Source organism: Bos indicus x Bos taurus, chromosome 22 (assembly GCF_003369695.1).
Source record: "Bos indicus x Bos taurus breed Angus x Brahman F1 hybrid chromosome 22, Bos_hybrid_MaternalHap_v2.0, whole genome shotgun sequence".
NCBI classification, from domain to species: Eukaryota; Metazoa; Chordata; class Mammalia; order Artiodactyla; family Bovidae; genus Bos; species Bos indicus x Bos taurus.
Window position 1 is genome coordinate 14,703,043 of NC_040097.1, and position 20,222 is coordinate 14,723,264.

General features: G+C 42.1%; 1 protein-coding gene across 3 annotated transcripts in view; it reads left to right on the forward strand.

The window, feature by feature from the left end:
* The window catches only part of CACNA2D3 (calcium voltage-gated channel auxiliary subunit alpha2delta 3), a 903,947-nt gene that overhangs the window by 730,419 nt on the left and 153,306 nt on the right, over nucleotides 1-20,222 (forward strand). For all 3 annotated transcript variants that reach the window (XM_027522771.1, XM_027522769.1, XM_027522770.1), the window contains 6 exons: nucleotides 995-1,040; nucleotides 1,199-1,296; nucleotides 3,415-3,508; nucleotides 6,422-6,517; nucleotides 9,843-9,964; nucleotides 14,056-14,136. In XM_027522771.1, the coding sequence (XP_027378572.1) occupies nucleotides 995-1,040; nucleotides 1,199-1,296; nucleotides 3,415-3,508; nucleotides 6,422-6,517; nucleotides 9,843-9,964; nucleotides 14,056-14,136 (537 nt within the window). The remainder of the gene's footprint in view (nucleotides 1-994; nucleotides 1,041-1,198; nucleotides 1,297-3,414; nucleotides 3,509-6,421; nucleotides 6,518-9,842; nucleotides 9,965-14,055; nucleotides 14,137-20,222) is intronic.

The following is a 20,222-nucleotide window of genomic DNA, read 5'->3' on the forward strand; positions in this document are numbered from 1 at the left end:
TCTCATTCCGCCAGTAGGTGTTGGAGCCAGGATGTGGCCACTTGTGTCATATAGGATGATATTCTATATAATTTATTCCCAACTAACTATGAAATCAAACAGGAGTATGTGATGCTAGTTCTAGTAGTTTGCTATTTATTTTGTACATTTGTGTTTGAGGAGGATACTGGAATCCTGAGCGCAGTAAGATATCATTGGTCATGAGGGAAACTGCCATTCTCAGTTAGTGGAGTTGCTGAGGTGGTCACTTAGAAGTGTGTGTCTGCTGATGACCCATGAAAGTGAAGTCACGTAAAGACACAAGGAGAAAGAGTGATTTCGTACACTTAGGGCATCTCGAGCATTCTATAAACACTCTCCAATTCCCTGCAAGCCTCTGTTCTCCTAACTACCTCTCAGAGACTGACAACTCATTTCTACTTAGGATCCTGTATCACCTAGCAGGTTTTGCTGGTTAAAAACAGTTGAGTTTTTGCAGTCTCATACCATTCAACCTATAGTTTCACCTGCAAAATCACCTGTCCCTTAGGGACGATTATTATTATGTTTTTCACAAAAAGAAACTGACATTTAGAAAAGTAAAGCAACCTGCTGACATGACACAGGAGTTTAGGGGCTCACTCAAATTCCTGACTCAGGCTGTACTGTATGGGCCTCCAAAGTTGGTGTCTCCACTGTTGTGCTAAGCTTCTTTCCCAGGACTCACTGGTGCATCATTTATCTTCAAGGAGTTAAGTTTCTGGGAGACTCTGGGGAAGTTGCAGTAGTGGCTGAATGAAGTGGAAGTTGGGGGAAGGTTCTGCCTGAGATAAAAATATTTCCTGTGTGCAGAGTCCCTTTTCCCAGGCAGATGTCTTTGGGATTGATGCCTACTCTTAACCCCCTATCCCCATGGCCTTAACCCCAGAACATTTGAAGCATAGAAGAGAATGCGGGGAGTCAGTGCCCCACACAGATGATACATACTCATGACGCCCTTCTTCTTGACCTCCAGGCCTGCATGACTTAGAACACCCTGATGTGTCCTTGGCAGACGAATGGTAAGAATGAAACAGTCCTTCTCAGCATTGGTCTTTATTGTCCTCTTTGATTTCAAGTTGCCTGTACTCCCTTGCCCAGTTCTCCTGATTCAAAGGCAAAAGAAAGTGATGCTGTAAATATGTACACATTCTTGTTTTGGGCCATGTCACATTCCTAGGTCCTACTGCAACACTGACCTACACCCAGAGCACCGTCATCTGTCTCAGCTAGAAGCTATTAAACTCTACCTCAAAGGCAAAGAACCTCTGCTCCAATGTGAGTGTGCTTTCAAATGCACATGTTTGTGCACGTGGCGGTTGGGTAGTGGAGGGGGGTGTGGATGAACTCAAAACTATACTTTCTCTAGTTTTCAAGGGAAGCTTTGCTTTGGCAAAGGTGATCAGTCACAAGAAATCCAGCCAAGTGGCTGCTTCCTATGGGAACAGGAGAAAGAATGTGGGTTGCCAAGAGTCATGCAGATCCCCAATCCCATTTTAACCCTTCACATTGGATGTGTCCTATTACCAAACCATTTAGTCAAGCACCCGAGTAGAATGAAAATGTTACAGTTGGAAGGAGACTACCAACAGCTACTCCCTTATTTTGCAAATGAGGCACAAGGGCTGAAAATAAGACTTGTCTCATCCAAGGCCATACTCTAGGTCTCCTGGTTTCTGTCCAGAGTGGGACTGCCACTGTGACATGTTGCCTCTTGCAGTGTACATTCTGCTGCCCCTCCTCCCACCAAGTGCCCTCTCAGGGAGCTCGGTGAATCAAATGGCCAGTAGCTGGTGCAGGGGGAGAAGGAGTGGGGCAAGGAGAGAGCAGCAGCAGGCCTGATGCTCACCAAGCGTAAGACGAGTCCCCTGGACAAACACAGGTTTATGTTGATTAATTCCAGTAGTGAAAGTTTGGGCACAAGGGACTCACCAGAAATGAGCATGGCACTCAGCCCTACCCCTAGCAGATACTACTTATTAGTGACATGAGAAGTTCTTTGCACGTCTTATCTTACAGAAAACCCTAACAGCCCTATGAGAGGTGTAAGATTATTCACATCCAAACCACATCTTCATGAAATGGATTTACTTTTTGGGATATGCTCTAGTAGAGAAAGCATCAGATGGACATCATGTGGACTCAATTTTTCATTTTATTTGCCTATTTGAGTGATATATTTAAGAAACAAAAGTGGAACACTGATACAAAGAAGCACTTACATTTACCATCCAGCTTTGTCAAATTTTAAACTTTTTGCCATATTTGCTGCAGGTACTTTTTAAGGAATGAAATATCAAAGATAATGTTGAAGACCCTGAGTGCCCCCTATGTGATCCCATTTACCTCTCAGAGAGAATTACCACCCTGTATTTATTCATCATTCCCATGCATTGTGTGTGTGTGTGTATATATATATATATATATATATATATATATATATACACCAAATATATACATATATACCTATGTATCCATATCCATTATACGCCATTATGTTCATTACTTTGTATAATAAAATTTATATATATTGTATATGTTATCCTGCAACCTACGTTTCACTCATCATACATTATATTTTTGAGATTTGTGTTGATAATTTAGCTCTGATGCATTTACTTGAATTACTATGTGGTATTCTACTATGTAACTATGTCTCAATTTATTCATTGTCTATTTCATGATGAGTTGTTTCCAGGTTTTGCTTTTACAGCAAAGCTGCACCATCTTCTTGGCCACCAGCCACGGTGAGGACTGGGCTGCTGTAGGTGATAAAGCAGGAGTGTTTTAGGATGCCTCTGCTAGACTCATGATACCCTCCCGATTTCTCATCCTCTTCCACAGAGCTCTATCAAGAACTCATCTGGATAAGGATGGATGTCCCACTTTAGGATGGAAATAAATAAATAAATAAAAGCTTAGATGGAAGAAGTCACAAAATAAGAGTCCCAGAAATAATTAGCTATCATATCCTTCTCCCTTACAATCAAGATCAGGGCCCTGAAGAATTGCAAATTTTGATAGAGGGCAGAAATGGGGATGAAAAGAGAAAACTTTCTGAGGAGTGCTGCCTTCTAGTCTCCAAGTCCCAGAGTTGGCTTGCTGGTCTATGGCATCAACTTACTCGATGGGGAGGGAAAGTGAAAACTTGTAGTGTGAGACACCCAGCATTCTCAATTTACTATCGTCTTATCCAGATGCTTTGGGGGCCCTTGTCTTATGGTGTATCAGGTGTCAGAGCTGTTTCATATTCTCACCTGGTAGGCAGTTAGCACAGCAACACACCATAGGAGATAGTAGCCTGCAGATACTGCAAAATGAGCCTGGTGAGCACCTCTCGTGCTGTAGTTTGGGGTCCAGCCAAAGCCATCTTTTCAAGTCTGTCCTTCCCAACAGGTGATAAAGAATTGATACAGGAAGTCCTTTTTGATGCCGTGGTGAGTGCTCCCATTGAAGCCTATTGGACCAGCCTTGCCCTCAACAAATCTGAGTAAGTGGTTGCACATGTCCCCTTTTCATGGCCATTTCCCCACAAGCCGTCCGAAATATAGTTATGGTTTAAAGAACTAAAGTTGCTTTAGGAGGCTGGTGTTAAAGTTCTTTAATTTTCCCCAAAGCTCCAAACCACAAGAGCTAGAGCAGATTAGCGGCTCTGACTTGGATGGCAAGCTCCTGGGTTTGACATACAATTTGTTTGAATTTTAACATTACATGAAATTTGGTCTGTTGAAGTAGGGTGACACTTCCGAGAGAGAGAGAGGGAGGCGGAAGGAGCATTTTGCTTCCTGCCCTGCCATGGCTCCCTCTCCTTCACAGTCTGGGGGGAACTTGGGATCTGGGCCAGGCTAGGTTGTGAGGAGGACAGGAAAGTGAGAGCTCTATTTCATTAAGGTGTCAAATATAACCCTGCGGTTTCATTTCTGAAGTGGAGTATGTAGGGGGAGGGGGGCAACCAATGAAAGTTGTCAAAGACTAGGGTGAGAAGTGCTTCAGTAGCTTATTATTATTATTATTATTTTACTACTTTAAGTAGCATGTTAATGATTAAAAATTTTTAAAAAGTTCCTTTTGTCCTTTACCTTCATGTCATATATTATTCAGTTCTCCCTCCTTTTTTATTCTTTATTCGCTCCTTTCCTTCTTTTATTTTCCCTTTTGTCTCTTCTCCTCTATTGGGTCTGTCATTCACTCTGCTCTCATTTTCATTCATTCATTCATCAAATATTGATTGCATGTCTGTTATGTGACAAGCACTGGGCCAGACATTGGTGAAATGGAAATAACTCAATCAAACATAGTCCTTATCATCGTGGTGCCTGTGATATATAGTGTGATTGAGAATTGTGATAATTATGAAGGGAAAATTAGACATGTAGACTGTAATGAGACCTAGAGTGGAGATAGAAGAAAGGAAAGGCTTTTGAGACAAGGAACTAGTTCAAGTATTCTGTAGGAGAATTCCAGAGAAATGGAACAGCATGTGCAAGACCCTGAGGTAAGAGGCTATTTGGACAGTTGAGGAATTTAAAGAAGGCCAGCAGAGCTGAATTGTGGAGGGTAGGCTGGAAGATGTCAGGAGACAAGGGTTCATTGGGCCCTGATGGTTTAGAACATTGGGAATCAGGTTAAAGATTTCGGACATTATAGTCAGAATATTGGAAAATCCCTGAAGAATTTTAAGGACATTTTAAGATTTTAAGAAGTAGATGATCAAATTTGCATTACAAAAATCCTTCTGCTGATATGTAAATAGTAGAGTGTAATGAGGGTAAATATCTATCTATCTATCTATATATATCTATGGTAGCAGTTCAAGGGATTTGTCACTGGGACCAAGGCAGTGGCTGTGGGCACAGAGAGAAGAGATGCACTAGAGACATGCTTTGAAAGTAAGACCCCCAGGACTTGGTGCTGAGTTCACGGTGTGAGGGGAGGGAGGCTGAGCTTTCAAGAATCATTCTCAGGTTTATGGCATGAATACCTATGTAGATAGTCATGCTATTTCCTCGGTCCGGAGACAAGGAAGCAAGAACAACCTTGGGACTAGACATGGACAGAATTCTTTTCTAGACATTTTAAGGTTAAAATGACTCCTAAGAAAAAATGTAAGGTAGGTAGTTTAATATGTGAATCTGGAGTCCAAAAGTTATGACTAACTACTCTCATTATATTTGAGGGGTATACTTGGACTGCTTACCTGCATGCATCTTATTCCCTGGGAGATCTGGAAAGAGTCAACCTTTTCTGTGATTGCATTCTCTAGTGGGAATGTTTCTTTTAGGTTCTCGGGAAACTTAAAATCCGGTGCAAAGATTGCTGATTCACCCCTAACAGATGCTAGAGATTTCCGAAATGGTAGCTTGCTTTGTAGTCCACATCTGTTACTGATTGGGCAGCCTGGCTTTCCTACTTGGTGTAGGCTATGAACAGAAACTAATACATAGTGTTGGTTTTTATTCATCCCTTAAGTACTTGGAAGTAGTATTGACCACTTTGACAACCATCAGAGATCAAGTAACTAAATGATCTTATATTGAAGATGACATGGATAAAGCTTTGAATCAGATTGCTACTGGCATCTAGGGCAGGGAAGCAAACTCAAGAATCAGTATCCTCTTCATACTTTTTTGGTAGCATAAAACTGTATATTTGGCAAAAGATTATTTGCTTTGTTTTGAAGAAGTAAGCCCTGAGAATACCCTGAAGAACATGTTCAAACATAAAATTTACCTTGACTGTTGAAAAAAACCTTCGGTGAATCTTCAAATGAGTTTTCTTTGCTAAGGCCTTCCTTAGAGTTCCTGTGCATGGCCTCCTGTCGGACTATTTACAGAAGTCATTTCATTACTCATCTGTCTGGGGTTGATGGTGAGGGTAAACCTTCCATGTTGGTGCCTCCTAAATGGTGAAGAATTCAAGTCCTAAACATTTTCAGGCTGTGGGATACTACAGACTTGAATCAGTGGCTAAGTTGCTGGGTTTTGCTAACGGCAGATTTCACTAACGATCTCAGGACCGAGAATGGACTTGGTAGCATCAGTGCAGAAAGCTAGCTCTAAGGCTTTCCTTCCTCTCCTCAAAGTTGGCCTGGTCTTTCTGAGCTTGCACCCAGAAGCTTGAGATAAAGGTGTGTTTATCTTGCAGGGTGCACTTTCTTATGCCCACCAAACTAGGTCATGGACTTCGTAGTTTTTCTGGCAAAAATTACCATGAAAACCTTTGTAAGGGATCAGAGTCAGCATCCTGTATGTACTTGTGTGTGTGTATGTTTCTATAATTTTTACCAAAATTTCAGGCTTCAATGCTGTTATTTCATACAACATTCCATGAGTTTTAAAATGCAGAAGCTGTTATCTGCTGGCTGACTGGCAGAATCCCCCTGACTTGTGCTGCTCTGTTTTAGGAATTCGGACAAGGGCGTGGAGGTAGCCTTCCTTGGCACTCGCACAGGCCTCTCGAGAATCAACCTGTTTGTTGGGGCAGAGCAGCTCACCAATCAGTAAGTAGGGAGCTCCTGAAGCAGGATAATGAAAGGGGCGTTTATATCATTCATTGATTCCAGCAGCGGTGGAAACAAAACTCAGACCTGTTGACATTTTTCCTCTCTATTCTCCTTTGGGGACCACAGTGTGTGTGTTTTTGGCTTCCCTCATAGCTCAGTTGGTAAAGAATTCCCCTGCAATGCAGGAGACCCAGGTTTGATTCCTGGGTTGGGAAGATCTCCTGGAGAAGGAATAGACTACCCACTCCAGTATTCTTGGGCTTCCCTTATGGCTCAGCTGGTAAAGAATCCACCTGCAATGCAGGAGACCTAGGTTTGATCCCTGGGTTGGGAAGATCCCCTGGAGAAGTGAAAAGCTACCCACTCCAGTATTCTGGCCTGGAGAATTCCATGGACTGTACAGTCCATGAGGTTGCAAAGAGCCAGACACAACTGTGCGACTTTAAATGCAAAATATAAAATGTGTGTGTGTTCACCTGCTCATTGTTGACCTTTCCACAACTCTGTTCTTCACACTTGTTGGCATCTGTCCTCTGTCCTGGAGCCCTCTCCCACCCTTCTGGGTCGCTTAAGGACGCTAGAGATAGTGTGGCTACTGGGGGAGCAGCCAGAGGGAGGACTCACTCAACTCCTGACAGATGACCAGAGGGCTTTCAGCCGTCTTGCACCTCTGCTGAGGAATTTCTGCTTGTCCAAGAAGCAGTGTTTCAATTCTGAGCGTGTTTGTGTACATTTTAGTGAACCTCTGTGCCTCAGCTCAGAGTCTGAGGGCCTGTAGAGCCCCACAGCCAGGACTGGGCATTCTGGTGGCCCTTGCTTTGATGCTGTTGCCATGTTCTAAAGAGACCAGATGGACAGTGGGCTGAGTGTCACCAACTTCAGTACCCAGATGCCATTTAAACCAACACTGTTCAACCCCTGTATCTTCAGAGAGCCCCAGGGTCTTAACTCTTTAAACTGGTGTTTGACCAGAGCTGGTATGAGCCTGGGAAGTCCTTCCTGAGCCTATTAATAAATTTTCTCAATTTCTTTTCTCTGAAGTAAGAGACATTATTAAGCCAGGGATGAGTGGAGTCTGAGGGACAGTTTGCCAAGTGTGTGTTTGTGATTCCAGAGGTTACCATGGAGCCTCACAAATCCTGACCTTCAGGGACAGTGGGAATAATGGAGGCACTGGGTATCCAGTGATTTGAGAGGGGCTGGCCTGTCAGGAGCACTATGTACCATTAAGTCCAGTTGAGCTGTGCTCATGTGTCTCTTAGATGAGTCCTGGACACCAACCACGTCATCTTATAAAACCACATCTGTAAGTGGCAGATCCATAGATTTTTGGTTGTTTTGTGGACTGGCTTTTAATTCCCACGTGAAGGCTCTTTCTTTCTCAACTCCTCAGTTTGTCATTTATGAAGTTGACTATAGTCATGACTTGACTCTTTTGAAGTCCTCTCTACACCTACGCATGCATGCGTGCTTGCGTGCTCAGTCGCTGAGTTGTGTCTCACTCTGCGATCCCATGGACTGCACCCCACCAGACTCCTCTGTCCCTGGAGTTTCCCATGCAAGAATAGTGGAGTGGGTTGCCATTTCCTACTCCAGGGGATCTTCCCAAGCCAGGGATTGAAACCACATCTCCTGCATTGCAGGCAGATTCTTTACCACTGAGCCACCAGGAAAGCCCCTGTATCCTGAGACAAATACTTTAACAGATGGCAAGTTCCTCGGAAGGACTAAAAGTGTCAGGATACACATCCTCTTCTCATTTTAGGATCCAGAGAGGCAAAGGACAACACAGAAGTAGACTTTCTAATCCTCAGAAGGAAAACCTGTTATGTGTTTTGAGATACAAATAGATAAACAAGAAAGCACTAACAACGACATACCCTAACACCTTGCTAATCTCATAGTCAGGTGATTGTGATGGATTTGAAAGATGGCAGGACCACACTCAAGACTGCTGGCTCACCTGCGGTCTGGCTCACCTCACTCATTGCATCTGAAAAATGGGTTAATGATCATTGGATATCTGGATGGATGAAATATCTGTCTTCAAGAAACACGTATCACTGATTCATATAGAGGCACCTTGGCTTGCATTGTCTTGGGATCTTGTATCTGCTACCCCCTCCAATCAAATGGTATTTGTTGATACCCCCCTATTTGGATACACTATTAGCCAGAGCTAGAAAGAGTTTAAAATTTCTATGTTTTTGTTAAAGAGAGTTCAAAGTATTGGGAATAAGTTTGGATAATATAAAGTGCCCATGCTAGAGCTAACCTGTAGTGTCATCAGGCTCCTACACTGAGGTTCTATCTCCTATCCCCACCACCTGATTTTGGAAGTGTATCTATTATAGTTCATGGCCCCTATAACCTGCTATCATCCCCAATATTAGCCATATATTGTTTCAGCTTACATAGTCCTTTCACACATGGTGTTATATAATCCTGATAGTACTGCAGTAAGTGTAATATTATTATTCCCACTTTGTAGATGAATAAATGGGGCTAAGAGACTCAGTAACTAACCCAAGTAACTCGCTCAAGATCATTCAGCTCTGCCTAAAACTTAGACGAGTCTCACCCAACACCACAGCAGTCCCTCATATCCAGAAGTAGGTGCAGTCCTGTTTGCTGGAGAATAGGGAGGGAAGGGCTTCCCCAGTGGTTCAGGTGGTAAAGAATCTGCCTGCAATGCAGGAGACCCGGGTTTGATCCCTGGGTTGGGAAGATCCCCTGGAGAAGGAAATGGCAACCCACTCCAGTGTTCTTGCCTGCGAAATCCCATGGACAGACGAGCCTCGCAGGTTACAGTTCATGGGGTCGCAAAGAGTTGGACTTGACCAAGCAATTAACACGCAATACAGAGGGAGGGAAGGAAAGAAGCAGCAAATATCCTCACATAGACCCAGTTTACCTTCTTTACACTTTTTCTAAGAAGAGTGAGATCTATTTAAGATGTTGATCCCCTCAAAATATGTATCTATGTGTCTGGATTTTAAGGCAAGACAAAGCTTTCTGAGCCTTTGGTCTTCTGATAGGATTTCTGGAGACTTTATTTGCTTGCTTCAGAAGCTAAGGCTATTAGTTCACTAGGTATACTAGGAAAATCATTTCACCTACTGGGAGTCTAACTGCAGGGTTATACAAAATATTTCTGAGTAATCTGGGATGCATGTTGCACAGGTCCTCTCTATACTGAGAAAAATCAGGTCAGGGTTCTAAAAGCAACACTGTTTTTACCCAGCAAAAGTTGTTGGGATGTACTTGTGTCTGGCTTTTCCTTGTTCAGTGGTGCCATGCTCTTATTCTATTCTATTTCAAGGGACTTCCTGAAAGCAGGAGACAAGGAGAACATCTTTAATGCAGACCATTTCCCTCTCTGGTACCGAAGAGCTGCAGAGCAGATTCCAGGGAGCTTCGTCTATTCGATCCCATTCAGCACAGGTGGGTGCCCTTGTTGGAGGCTGGCTCTGTCCCTTTGGTCCTGCTGGCCTGAGCATTGCATGCAGGGTATGAGGGAGCATCCTGGAGGCTAAAGAGAGCCAAAGTCAGCCAGGAGAACCAGTACTGAATATTGGTCTAGCCCTGAACCAGTGAGTGACCAGCTCCGTAAGTGTTGCTACCCCAAGTGCGAGGAAATTTTTACTTGACCATACTCTACAAAACACATGCCAGGAAGCAGGGCTGTTATTTTATACCATATAGAATTTGCATACGAACTTCTCAGCAGATGTTTTTTTTTTAATCTAAAATGTGGTCACGGTCCTACTTAGAGAAAATTCACACAGCCATAACATTTTTTGCCAGAACTTTCAGCAAGTCACATCACTTTGGAGGCTCACAATTCCTCATCAGAGTTGATTTAAACCAACACACAGTAATGACTAAGATTTTGTGTAGCCTCATGCTCTCCTAACAGGGAGCTGCAGTGACCAATGAGAGGCATGTAGCCAATGATCCTTCCAGTCTTTAGGTTTTATGATATTATTAAAAAAAATGCTAGGGTCTCCTCCCTCCAAAGGAGAACTGAACAGTACCTTATTTCAACCAGTTTTAGAAGCAAGAGAAACTGGAAAGGCTTTTCAGTTGTCCTTGGCTTTTTCTTGTCTCGTTGTTGTTCAGTCACTCAGTCATGTCCGACTCTTTGCGACCCCATGGACTGCAACACACGAGGCTTCCCTGTCCTTTGCCATCTCTTGGAGCTTGCTCAGACTCGTCCATTGAGTTGGTGATGCCACCCTACCGTCTCTTGTTTCATGCGTCTGATATTGTTAGTGCTCATTCTGTGTAAGGCTCTATATTGTGCATTGTAAAAGCTTCAGGGATGAAAAGTAGTACTAGAAACTTGGATTGCTCTGGACAGTTCAGTATATGCTTATGTTTTATATTAGAGGCTTCTGTATTAATCTCTTACAAGCATTCCTGTCACCCCTAATGGGGATTCTCTAATGCTTTAGTGGCAGAGCTCCTCCCTGAGTTTTGGCACTTGCTTGTTTCCATAAATGAAACATCTATAAAAATAAAGTTTTCAAAAATTTGGGTAGACATGTTGATAAGAGTTGTCTAATAATTAGTTGAATGAACTCATTAGGAAGAGGGTCCCTCATTAATGAAGATATTAAAAAAAAAAAAAGACCGAGTGTTATTGTAGAAATTCCCTCCCTAGGTGGGATTTTAGAGGAGATTATCAGTTAGATTCCTTTAAGAAGCAAGATTCTTGGGGTCTGTCTATACTCCTTTGCTGACAAGTCTGTGTTAACTCACACCTACGCACATGTATGTGTTCTCAAATATAAATTTCCAGGTACTAAGAATTTCTTTATGTTTATCTGTATCACATTTTATTGTTGAAAATACCAACTAAGAAGCAGTGGACTTTCTAATTCTGCAAACCTATCAATAATACTGTCTTATTTTTTCATGCAGTTCCATGATACTTTCTTTTTTGTAGTCTTCTGAAGTAAAAAAATAAAACTTAGCTTTCAAGATCTGGACTGGATCCATTAAGTTATCCAGAAGGGGATTTTCCCAAACCTGGGCAAGGATGAGGAGTTGTGGGTAATGAGAACGTCTCCCAGAAGTTGTTGCACGTGTGTGCGTCTATGTGTGTGTGTGTGTGTGTGTGTAATGGCTTCTCTGTTCAGTTTGCTTTGTTGTTATTCACCATTTTTCCTATAAAGAATTATGTCTGGAAAAGAATTCTGATTAATTAAGGCTGTTGTCTAATTGGTTTTTGGCAAGTGGGGTTTTCACTGAACTTTGAATGAAATCACATAATAAAAAGGAATTTACCTTATTCATGATAAAGTTATGGATGACATAATATCTTAGGAGATTTTGTGGCCCCTTTAGATTTGGAGAAAATGTTAAAAATCACCGCACACAAGTGTTATGGTGGAGCTCTCTCAGTTTTTCTCCTGTGTATTGAATACCTATACACACTGGGAAAGAAGCTGGTTTTTATTACGGCTTAAACTCAGGCCAGAAAATTCTTAATTGTTTTGGTCATAAGTATATTTAAATTCAGATCTGCCTTCTCCCTGCTTCTAAATTCAATTGGATTGCATTCAACTCACATTCACTGAACCTTTTATAAGGCAGCCACTGGAGTAACAATTATTAACTATGGGCATTAGGAATTTGTGTTCAGTGTCTTTTAATGCATAAGTATTAGAACCATCACTAGTAATTAAAAATCTCTTTATACTAATACCATATTGTTACCACATTAATAAGAGTATGGGGTAAGGATTTCATTCCAGCTCTGTCCCTATTTAGAATAGTTTTGCTCAGAAAAACTTGGCTTGAAATCAAAATTTTATATCTCAGTAAAGTTTTAACCAACAAATCACAGCTAAAGTTCTCAACTCACTGTAAAATAGTTTCAGTACTTTATCTCAAGCAGCTGTCTATGGCTGTGTTTAGAAAGGCAATGTAAGTATGATAACTGACACAGTGAACACTGATATTCAGTTCAGTTCCATTCAGTCGCTCAGTCGTGTCCGACTCTTTGCGACCCCATGAACCGCAGCACGCCAGGCCTCCCTGTCCATCACCATCTCCCGGAGTTCATGCAGACTCACGTCCATTGTGTCGGTGATGCCATCCAGCCATCTCATCCTCTGTCGTCCCCTTCTCCTCCTGCCCCCAATCCCTCCCAGCATCAGAGTCTTTTCCAATGAGTCAACTCTTCGCATGAGATGGCCAAAGTACTGGAGTTTCAGCTTTAGCATCAGTCCTTCCAATGAACATCCAGGACTGATCTTTAGAATGGACTGGTTGGATCTCCTTGCAGTCCAAGGGACTCTCAAGAGTCTTCTCCAACACCACAGTTCAAAAGCATCAATTATTTGGCGCTCAGCTTTCTTCACAGTCCAAATCTCACATCCATACATGACCACTGGAAAAACCATAGCCTTGACTAGACGGACCTTTGTTGGCAAAGTAATGTCTCTGCTTTTGAATATGCTATCTAGGTTGGTCATAACTTTCCTTCCAAGGAGTAAGCGTCTTTTAATTTCATGGCTGCAGTCACCATCTGCAGTGATTTTGGAGCCCCCAAAAATAAAGTCTGACACTGTTTCCGCTGTTTCTCCATCTATTTCTCATAAAGTGATGGGCCAGATGCCATGATCTTCGTTTTCTGAATGTTGAGCTTTAAGACAATGTTTTCCCTCTCCTCTTTTACTTTCATCAAGAGGCTTTTTAGTTCCTCTTCACTTTCTGCCACAAGGGTGGTGTCATCTGCATATCTGAGGTTATTGATATTTCTCCCAGCAATCTTGATCCAGCTTGTGCTTCTTCCAGCCCAGCATTTCTCATGATGTACTCTGCATATAAGTTAAATGAGCAGGGTGACAATATACAGCCTTGACGTACTCCTTTTCCTGTTTGGAACCAGACTGTTGTTCCATGTCCAGTTCTAACTGTTGCTTCCTGACCTGCATAAGGGTTTCTCAAGAGGCAGGTCAGGTGGTCTGGTATTCCCATCTCTTTCAGAATTCTCCACAGTTGATTGTGATTCACACAGTCAAAGGCTTTGGCATAGTCAATAAAGCAGAAATAGATGTTTTTCTGGAACTCTCTTGCTTTTTCTATGATCCAGCGGATGTTGGCAATTTGATCTCTGGTTCCTCTGCCTTTTCTAAAACCAGCCTGAACATCTGGAAGTTCATGGTTCACATATTGCTGAAGCTTGGCTTGGAGAATTTTGAGCATTATTTTACTAGCGTGTGAGATGAATGCAATTGTGCGGTAGTTTGAGCATTCTTTGGCGTTGCCTTTCTTTGGGACACTGATATTAGTAACCACAAATGTTTTAAAATGTGGTCCCTCTGTGGTGATTAATAATTTTGATGTGAAGTGGTTAGATGTTCCCCAGTGCGGGTGTCATAACTCGGTGCATTGATTTCTTAAGCTGAGAGGACTGCCTACCCCACACTCTGGGCCTAACAGGGCGGATCCACTCTGAGTTCTGGGAAGTGAGAACTGGTGCAGAATTGGTGACTAATCTTTTTTTTTTTTTTTTCTTACAGGAACAGTCAACAAAAGCAATGTGGTGACAGCAAGTACCTCCATCCAGCTTCTGGATGAACGGAAATCTCCCGTGGTGGCAGGTAAATGATGTATTTCAATCAATGAATATAAAATGAGCATGATGTCCATTCATCATTCATCAGCTACTTCCATGTATCAGAAAGTTGGCTTTGAAAGGTTAAAAAAAAAGAAAAAAAAAAAAAAACTATATACTCTTCAGCTTGGCATCATCTCCTCCAGCCTAAGGTTCTGACAGCTGGTTGAATTTGACATGAAAGCAGAACTATTTCCCAGGACTTTTATCCATAGAATCTGAGCCAGTAGGAAATTGTTGGTATGTGCAGAAGATCATTTCTTGACAGTAGATGCCATGCCAATTTAAAGTAAGCTTCAGATCTCCCACTCTCTGTCATTGGGATAACAGGGGCCGTGCAAGGAAATTGTGGGTTTATTTTTGGCAAAAAGAAGCTGAAATGTGCCCTTCTCTGGAGAACTTGGGATTTTAATCACCCTAATCCCCCTGGGGATTAGAGTTAGATGTATCTGCAGGTGCTGGGTTTGGGACCAGGGGAAAAGCCATTTCAGGACCGAGTTTTAAATTGTCAAAGAAACCCTGTATCTGGCTTTCCCCATCCCTCTCACTTTTAAGGGTGTCAGTAGATTTTTTTGACTGACTGGAGGCTTTCATTGGTGATATTTTGCCTATAGGGCCAGAAACTGCCATAAACCCTCCTTTGGGAACAGATGCTGAGAAAATGGAGCCTAAGAGTATGTCTGGCACATTGTTTGTTTCTGATAAATAATTATTGGACCCTTTGGTTAATGAGTGGGTGAGACTGTCTAAGTATCATCCTAATAATTGGCTAGATTTACCAAAGGGGGTCATTTTGTTTTTGGTAAGTTGTGCCATAGGATGATTTTGAATATCTACTTCTGTGACTCCACACACTGTGGGATGGAATTGAAATGGATCAGACATGTTTGAAGTGGTTGTTCTTTGGCTTTATTTTCTGACATAGCCTGTACATCATAATTGTATTAAATATTAGCAGGACTGAAATATTTGGTGACCATTGCCCTGGTTATTCCTGGGTTATTGGATATGACAAGGAAGACGGTCATATATATCTGACCGGTAGCTCATCTTCAACTAGGCAGACCTATAACTAATCAGCCAGGAGATAAAGACTGTGAAAATTCAGGGCTGCTGTCTTCACATTTTGTTCTTAGTGTCTCATGTTCCTTGAGGAAAGTAGGAGACAGGATCATTTAACTCAGTAAGATTTATTTTTGTTTGAAGGTCAGCCTTACTCACCTCCAGCCTGACCCAGCCAGCTAGTGCTGGAGGCATGTTATCTCTCTGGAGTTGAGGCCACATGCACCAGCTGATAACATGGTCTGAATCAAATTGTCTGTTTGAAATTTCTTTCTAAAACGTTTTCCTTGAATTTCTCATAAAGTCACCATGAAGGATGCTCTGTTTTGGCTCTGAGATAGCTGTGCCCATCCCAGCCACATCTGTCCAAGTTAACAAACCATGTTCAAATGTTTCCAAATGACTTACATTTCATAAATGTCTATTTGGCTGAGTATGGATGAAACGTGGACTCAGCCTGGGCACTGTGTATCCAGTCTGGAGAAGACCGTGACTTTTCCAAATGGTGTACTTGTCTACTGTTTATTTATATGTTGGCCAGAGACCACAGGCAAGTCATGAGACATGGTTGGCCCACCCTGAGTGGGTGGAAGAGACATCCTCCTGGTCACTACAATTCAATGTGTGTCAGCCGGTGCCCATTTTCAGGAGGCTGTTACAGAGCAAGACGAAAAACAAGGTTATCCGGAGAATGGTATTTAGTCATTACCTTTTAAATCTGGTGATTATGAACCTTCTTTTTTAAAGTATATTGAGTAGACATAAGATAAAACAGAATTGCTCATATTTGATCTGAAGGCTGACATGGATGCAGCATCATGAAGGCAGTGACCTCAAAAGAACCTGTATGTCTCCAAAAGCAGAGAGGCCTCCTCAGCACTTCCCCACATTTCACTGGCTCTGACTCACCCGTCATGTCACTGGATGATTAGGTTCGGCCACTTTCTTCTGTGTGTTCTCGACAAATTAAGTAGACATTGTTTACTGCTTTAAAATTAAAAAGCCCATTTTAATTGGGGAAGAAACCTTGTTTTGGCAGATGAAGAGGAATATGTGAGCAGGCTTGTCCCCCAACCAGTGTGCCTCCAACGGCACATGGGATACAGCCAACTGGCAGTAATTTGGGATTTCAGTGAAATCCTTGTGCTGAATTGAAATTTATCTGAAAAGAAAGGTGTGCACCTTTGCAGTTTATTATCAAGGACTACTTTGAAAAGCCTGCAGTGCTCCCAGATCTGGTCTGGTGTTCTCATGTTCATCGGCTACATGTGTCTGTTTGCGATAGAAAGAGTTTCTTGTTTTGGTTTTATATGTGTGTGTGTGTGTGTGTTATTCTCTTCTTTCTCTCTTTTTTTGTTTTCTTTTTCAAACAAAAACATTTAGATACTCATCTGTCAATGACATCTTTGAAGAAAGGGCAGTCAAACTGGGCCGGGTTCCATATATACGTCAGCCTCAGAGCATAAATGGGCCCCATCCATCTTCTTGGCCTTTGACGTTGCTTACAGTCCTTTTCTTGAGGAACTTGCCAACTCTCCAGCTGCCACTAGCATGCTAAATTTTCTTAATTGCTTTCCCACTGCACAGGAAGAAGTGGTAGGACTTTCTCTTTGGCCCAACAAGTCTCTCTAGAGTGCTAGAACCTGCTGTGTGTGTCAGGCCCCTAATCCATTTTTCTGTTGTTATTGGAAATGTAAACCTGGGATTGTAAGGTCCACATAGTCTTGTCAGTCACTCTGTAACTTGCTAAATGTGTGGTCTTGGGTCCCTGAAGTTCTATCTAAAATAAGGTTGGGATTACTATCTCCCTCACCTTACTCTGGGTTGATTTGGGGATAAAATGAGGAAATAAATTTTAAAAACATCAATATCAAGAAGTAAAAATTACCAGGATTTGAGGTGGCCTATTTTTATCTTCAAATTGGCAATATACTTCTGCATTCATTCATTTATTCAATAAATATTTCCTGACCTCTTTCTTTTGCCAGCCCTCTAAATAGAAATGAATAATAACCAGACCCTGTGATTGACAGTCTCTCCCCTTACTCCCTATCCTCGCTGCCCCCCACCCGAGACCTTTAAAATAGCAGCTATTTTTAAAGCCATGTCTGCACAGGATAAGTGAATTGAAAAGCTGAACAGTCATTTAGAAACTCCTAGAGATCACAGACTTCCTACTTTTCATCTTCTGTCCTTCACAGCATAACCCAGTGTAGTCCCTGGAGTATAGTAGACACTCAATAAGGATTCTATAAATTGGATTGAACTTACAGAAAGCCATTTTGCCCTTAGTGGTTATGACTTGAGTTCTGTAAGTTACGTAGATCGTGGTGTTAATTCTACACTACACTCTCAATGAAGAGACCAGGCCCAGTAAACCAAGAGTCATAGGCACTGTTTCCATCATGCTGGGGTGGACAGGACCAGGAGAAGAAAATAAATACATAGATGGGAGGAGCTCAGAAAAATTGGAAGGTATAAGGAGGCAAGGAACTTCTTCCCCTCCATGGAGTGTTTTCTGACTTCCCTATGCTTCTAGACTGTCCCTCTGACAAATATAAAATACTTAATCTCAATTTTTGAAAAGCTCTTATTTCTGAATTTTGAAAGTAATAGATAATAAATTCCGAGTTATTTGCTTTAAAATGTAAACTTTAACATATCAAAATCTAAAATCTCTTCTAAGGTATTCTAATTTCATTTCCTAAATAATTTCTCTGCAGAGGCAAGGGCCATCCCAATTATATTTTTATTCCCAGTGCCGAGGTAAGAATTGATATGGTAAATATGTCAAGAATATTGACTAAGTGACTTGAGAAAGGTGGGGTTCATTTTTACCTGTTCTCTATACTACCCACTCCAGTGTTCCTGCCTGGAAAATTCCATGGACAGAAGAGCCTGGCAGGCTACAGTTCATGGGATTGCAAAGAGTTGAACACAACTAAGCGACTAACGCTTATAGGCACACATGCTTGCAAAGTTTACTGACCAAATAGTAGGAACACAGAACTCGACCAAAACTCTGAGAGAGGCGCTCAGCAGCTAAACTTCCAATCCACACCACAGTGAAGTGATGCAGACCAATATGGATATTTTAAGGAGTAGGAACACTGTCTGGTGTCCCATTTTGATGGCAACTGTTGTTGGCACAGTAGTTGTCTCTGCATTAGCAGATAGTTTTTCGAGGTCCAAGCATCTAACCTGATGCTTAGGGTAGCTAAAGTGTTCAGCAACAGAAAGAAAGGCATTGGTTACAGGAATGAATATTTTAACAGGTTTATTGAGACGTGAATGATTTATATACCTAAAATTACCTGTATTAAGTGTAAAATTTAAGGATTTCTAGTAAATTTTGGGAGATTCTGATCTCCTAGACTATTCCTTTGCAAGGAACACAGATCATGTTAGATCCATTCATGGGGAAAATTGGAAAATGTAGGTTAAGTGGTCTTATTTGCATAATTTGGGCCTTATAATGAAGGAGGATGCTTGATGTTAGGACAAAAGATCTCATTTTAACCAGTTGATTAAGAAAGAGGTTGCTGAACATCATTGACCATTAGCTATTGTCAGGTACGTGTTATTTAAACTGAGTGTACTATTTAATATACAGCTTTCCTTACAGTTGGGTAAATAATGGTGCCAAAATGTTACAGGCAAATATTCAGCTCATCAACATTTCTTTGGTAGGATTTCATATATGTGGTATATATGAGTTAACTAGTATTTAGAAATTATGTGTCAAGTCTCCATGGATAAACTTCTAGTTTATAGGTGAGCAAAGGGAATGTTTTATTATAGCAGAAGTTAATATTTACTGATCACGCTAGTTGATCTCAACCAGGGACAGTTTTGACCCCCAGGAGACATTTGACAACATCTGGACATATTTTTGATTGCTGTGACTGGTTAGGAGGTGTCCTGCTGACATCCAGCAGGCAGAGATCAAGGATACTCCAGAATGTCCGACATCACACGGGACAGCCCACAGCAATGCAGTGTCATCTGGTCCGAAATTCAGCAGAGGTGGGGGGAGAAATGGATTACCCTGACAGGCAAACTTCACTCTTGGTGCTTTCAAATTCAGTGTTTTCCCGTGTAGGCTTATTTACAAAAAGCACTTATTTCGTATCTTCATTTGTTTCATTAAATCATTCAATGAGTATATATATCTAGCACCTACCATTTTCCTGTTGCCGGGGATACAGCTGAGAACAAGCACCCCGGAGGGCCTTGTGGAGCGAGTTGGGGGATGATGTTTGATGCGGTGAGAGGGCACTGTTGGCTCTCCTGCCTTGAGGCTGGGGTGGCAGCTACCAGTGAAGAATCATTCCGACCAAACTGCTGCCAACGGGGGAGAGCCTGCACTTGTGGGGGAGGTACAGACAGCAGACAAGCTTTGCAGGAATGGGAGGAAGAAAGGAAGAAGGGCGGAAGGGAGGAGGGGGAGAGGGGATTTCCGGCCGCGGCTGATGCTCTGTGAAAAATGAAGTGTGGTTGGGAGTACCAAAGGCAGGGAAGAATGCTCATGTTCATACTTACATGTGGCAGAGGCAGTGCTTCTCCAGACTGAGGGAGGATGGGGACTCAGAGAAGGCCTCCCTGAGGAGGTGACCTGATCAGAGATTGGAATGATGAGATACAGCCATTATGCAAAGATCTGTGGGAAGAACGTTCCAGCAGAGGGAACAAACTTCTCCAGGAATCTTGAGTGAGATCCCTCACACATGTTGTGTCTCGATGGTTTCTCTGAGACACAAATGAGTCTCTCAGGATCTAAAAGCATGACTGATGGGCAGATGCTCCAGGGAGAAGTGAGGAACCCAAGGCAAGTTGTGGTCTACATGTCAGCTATGAGATGGGGCTTTTTATGTATTTGACATTAATTTTTTTTAAGTTGACTTACAAATGCACTGCAGGGGCAGAAGGGGCTCTAAGCTGTAGGAATGACAATAACAAACTTCAGAGACGTGGACTAGTGATGTAGCTACCAACTATGCTTTATTTCAA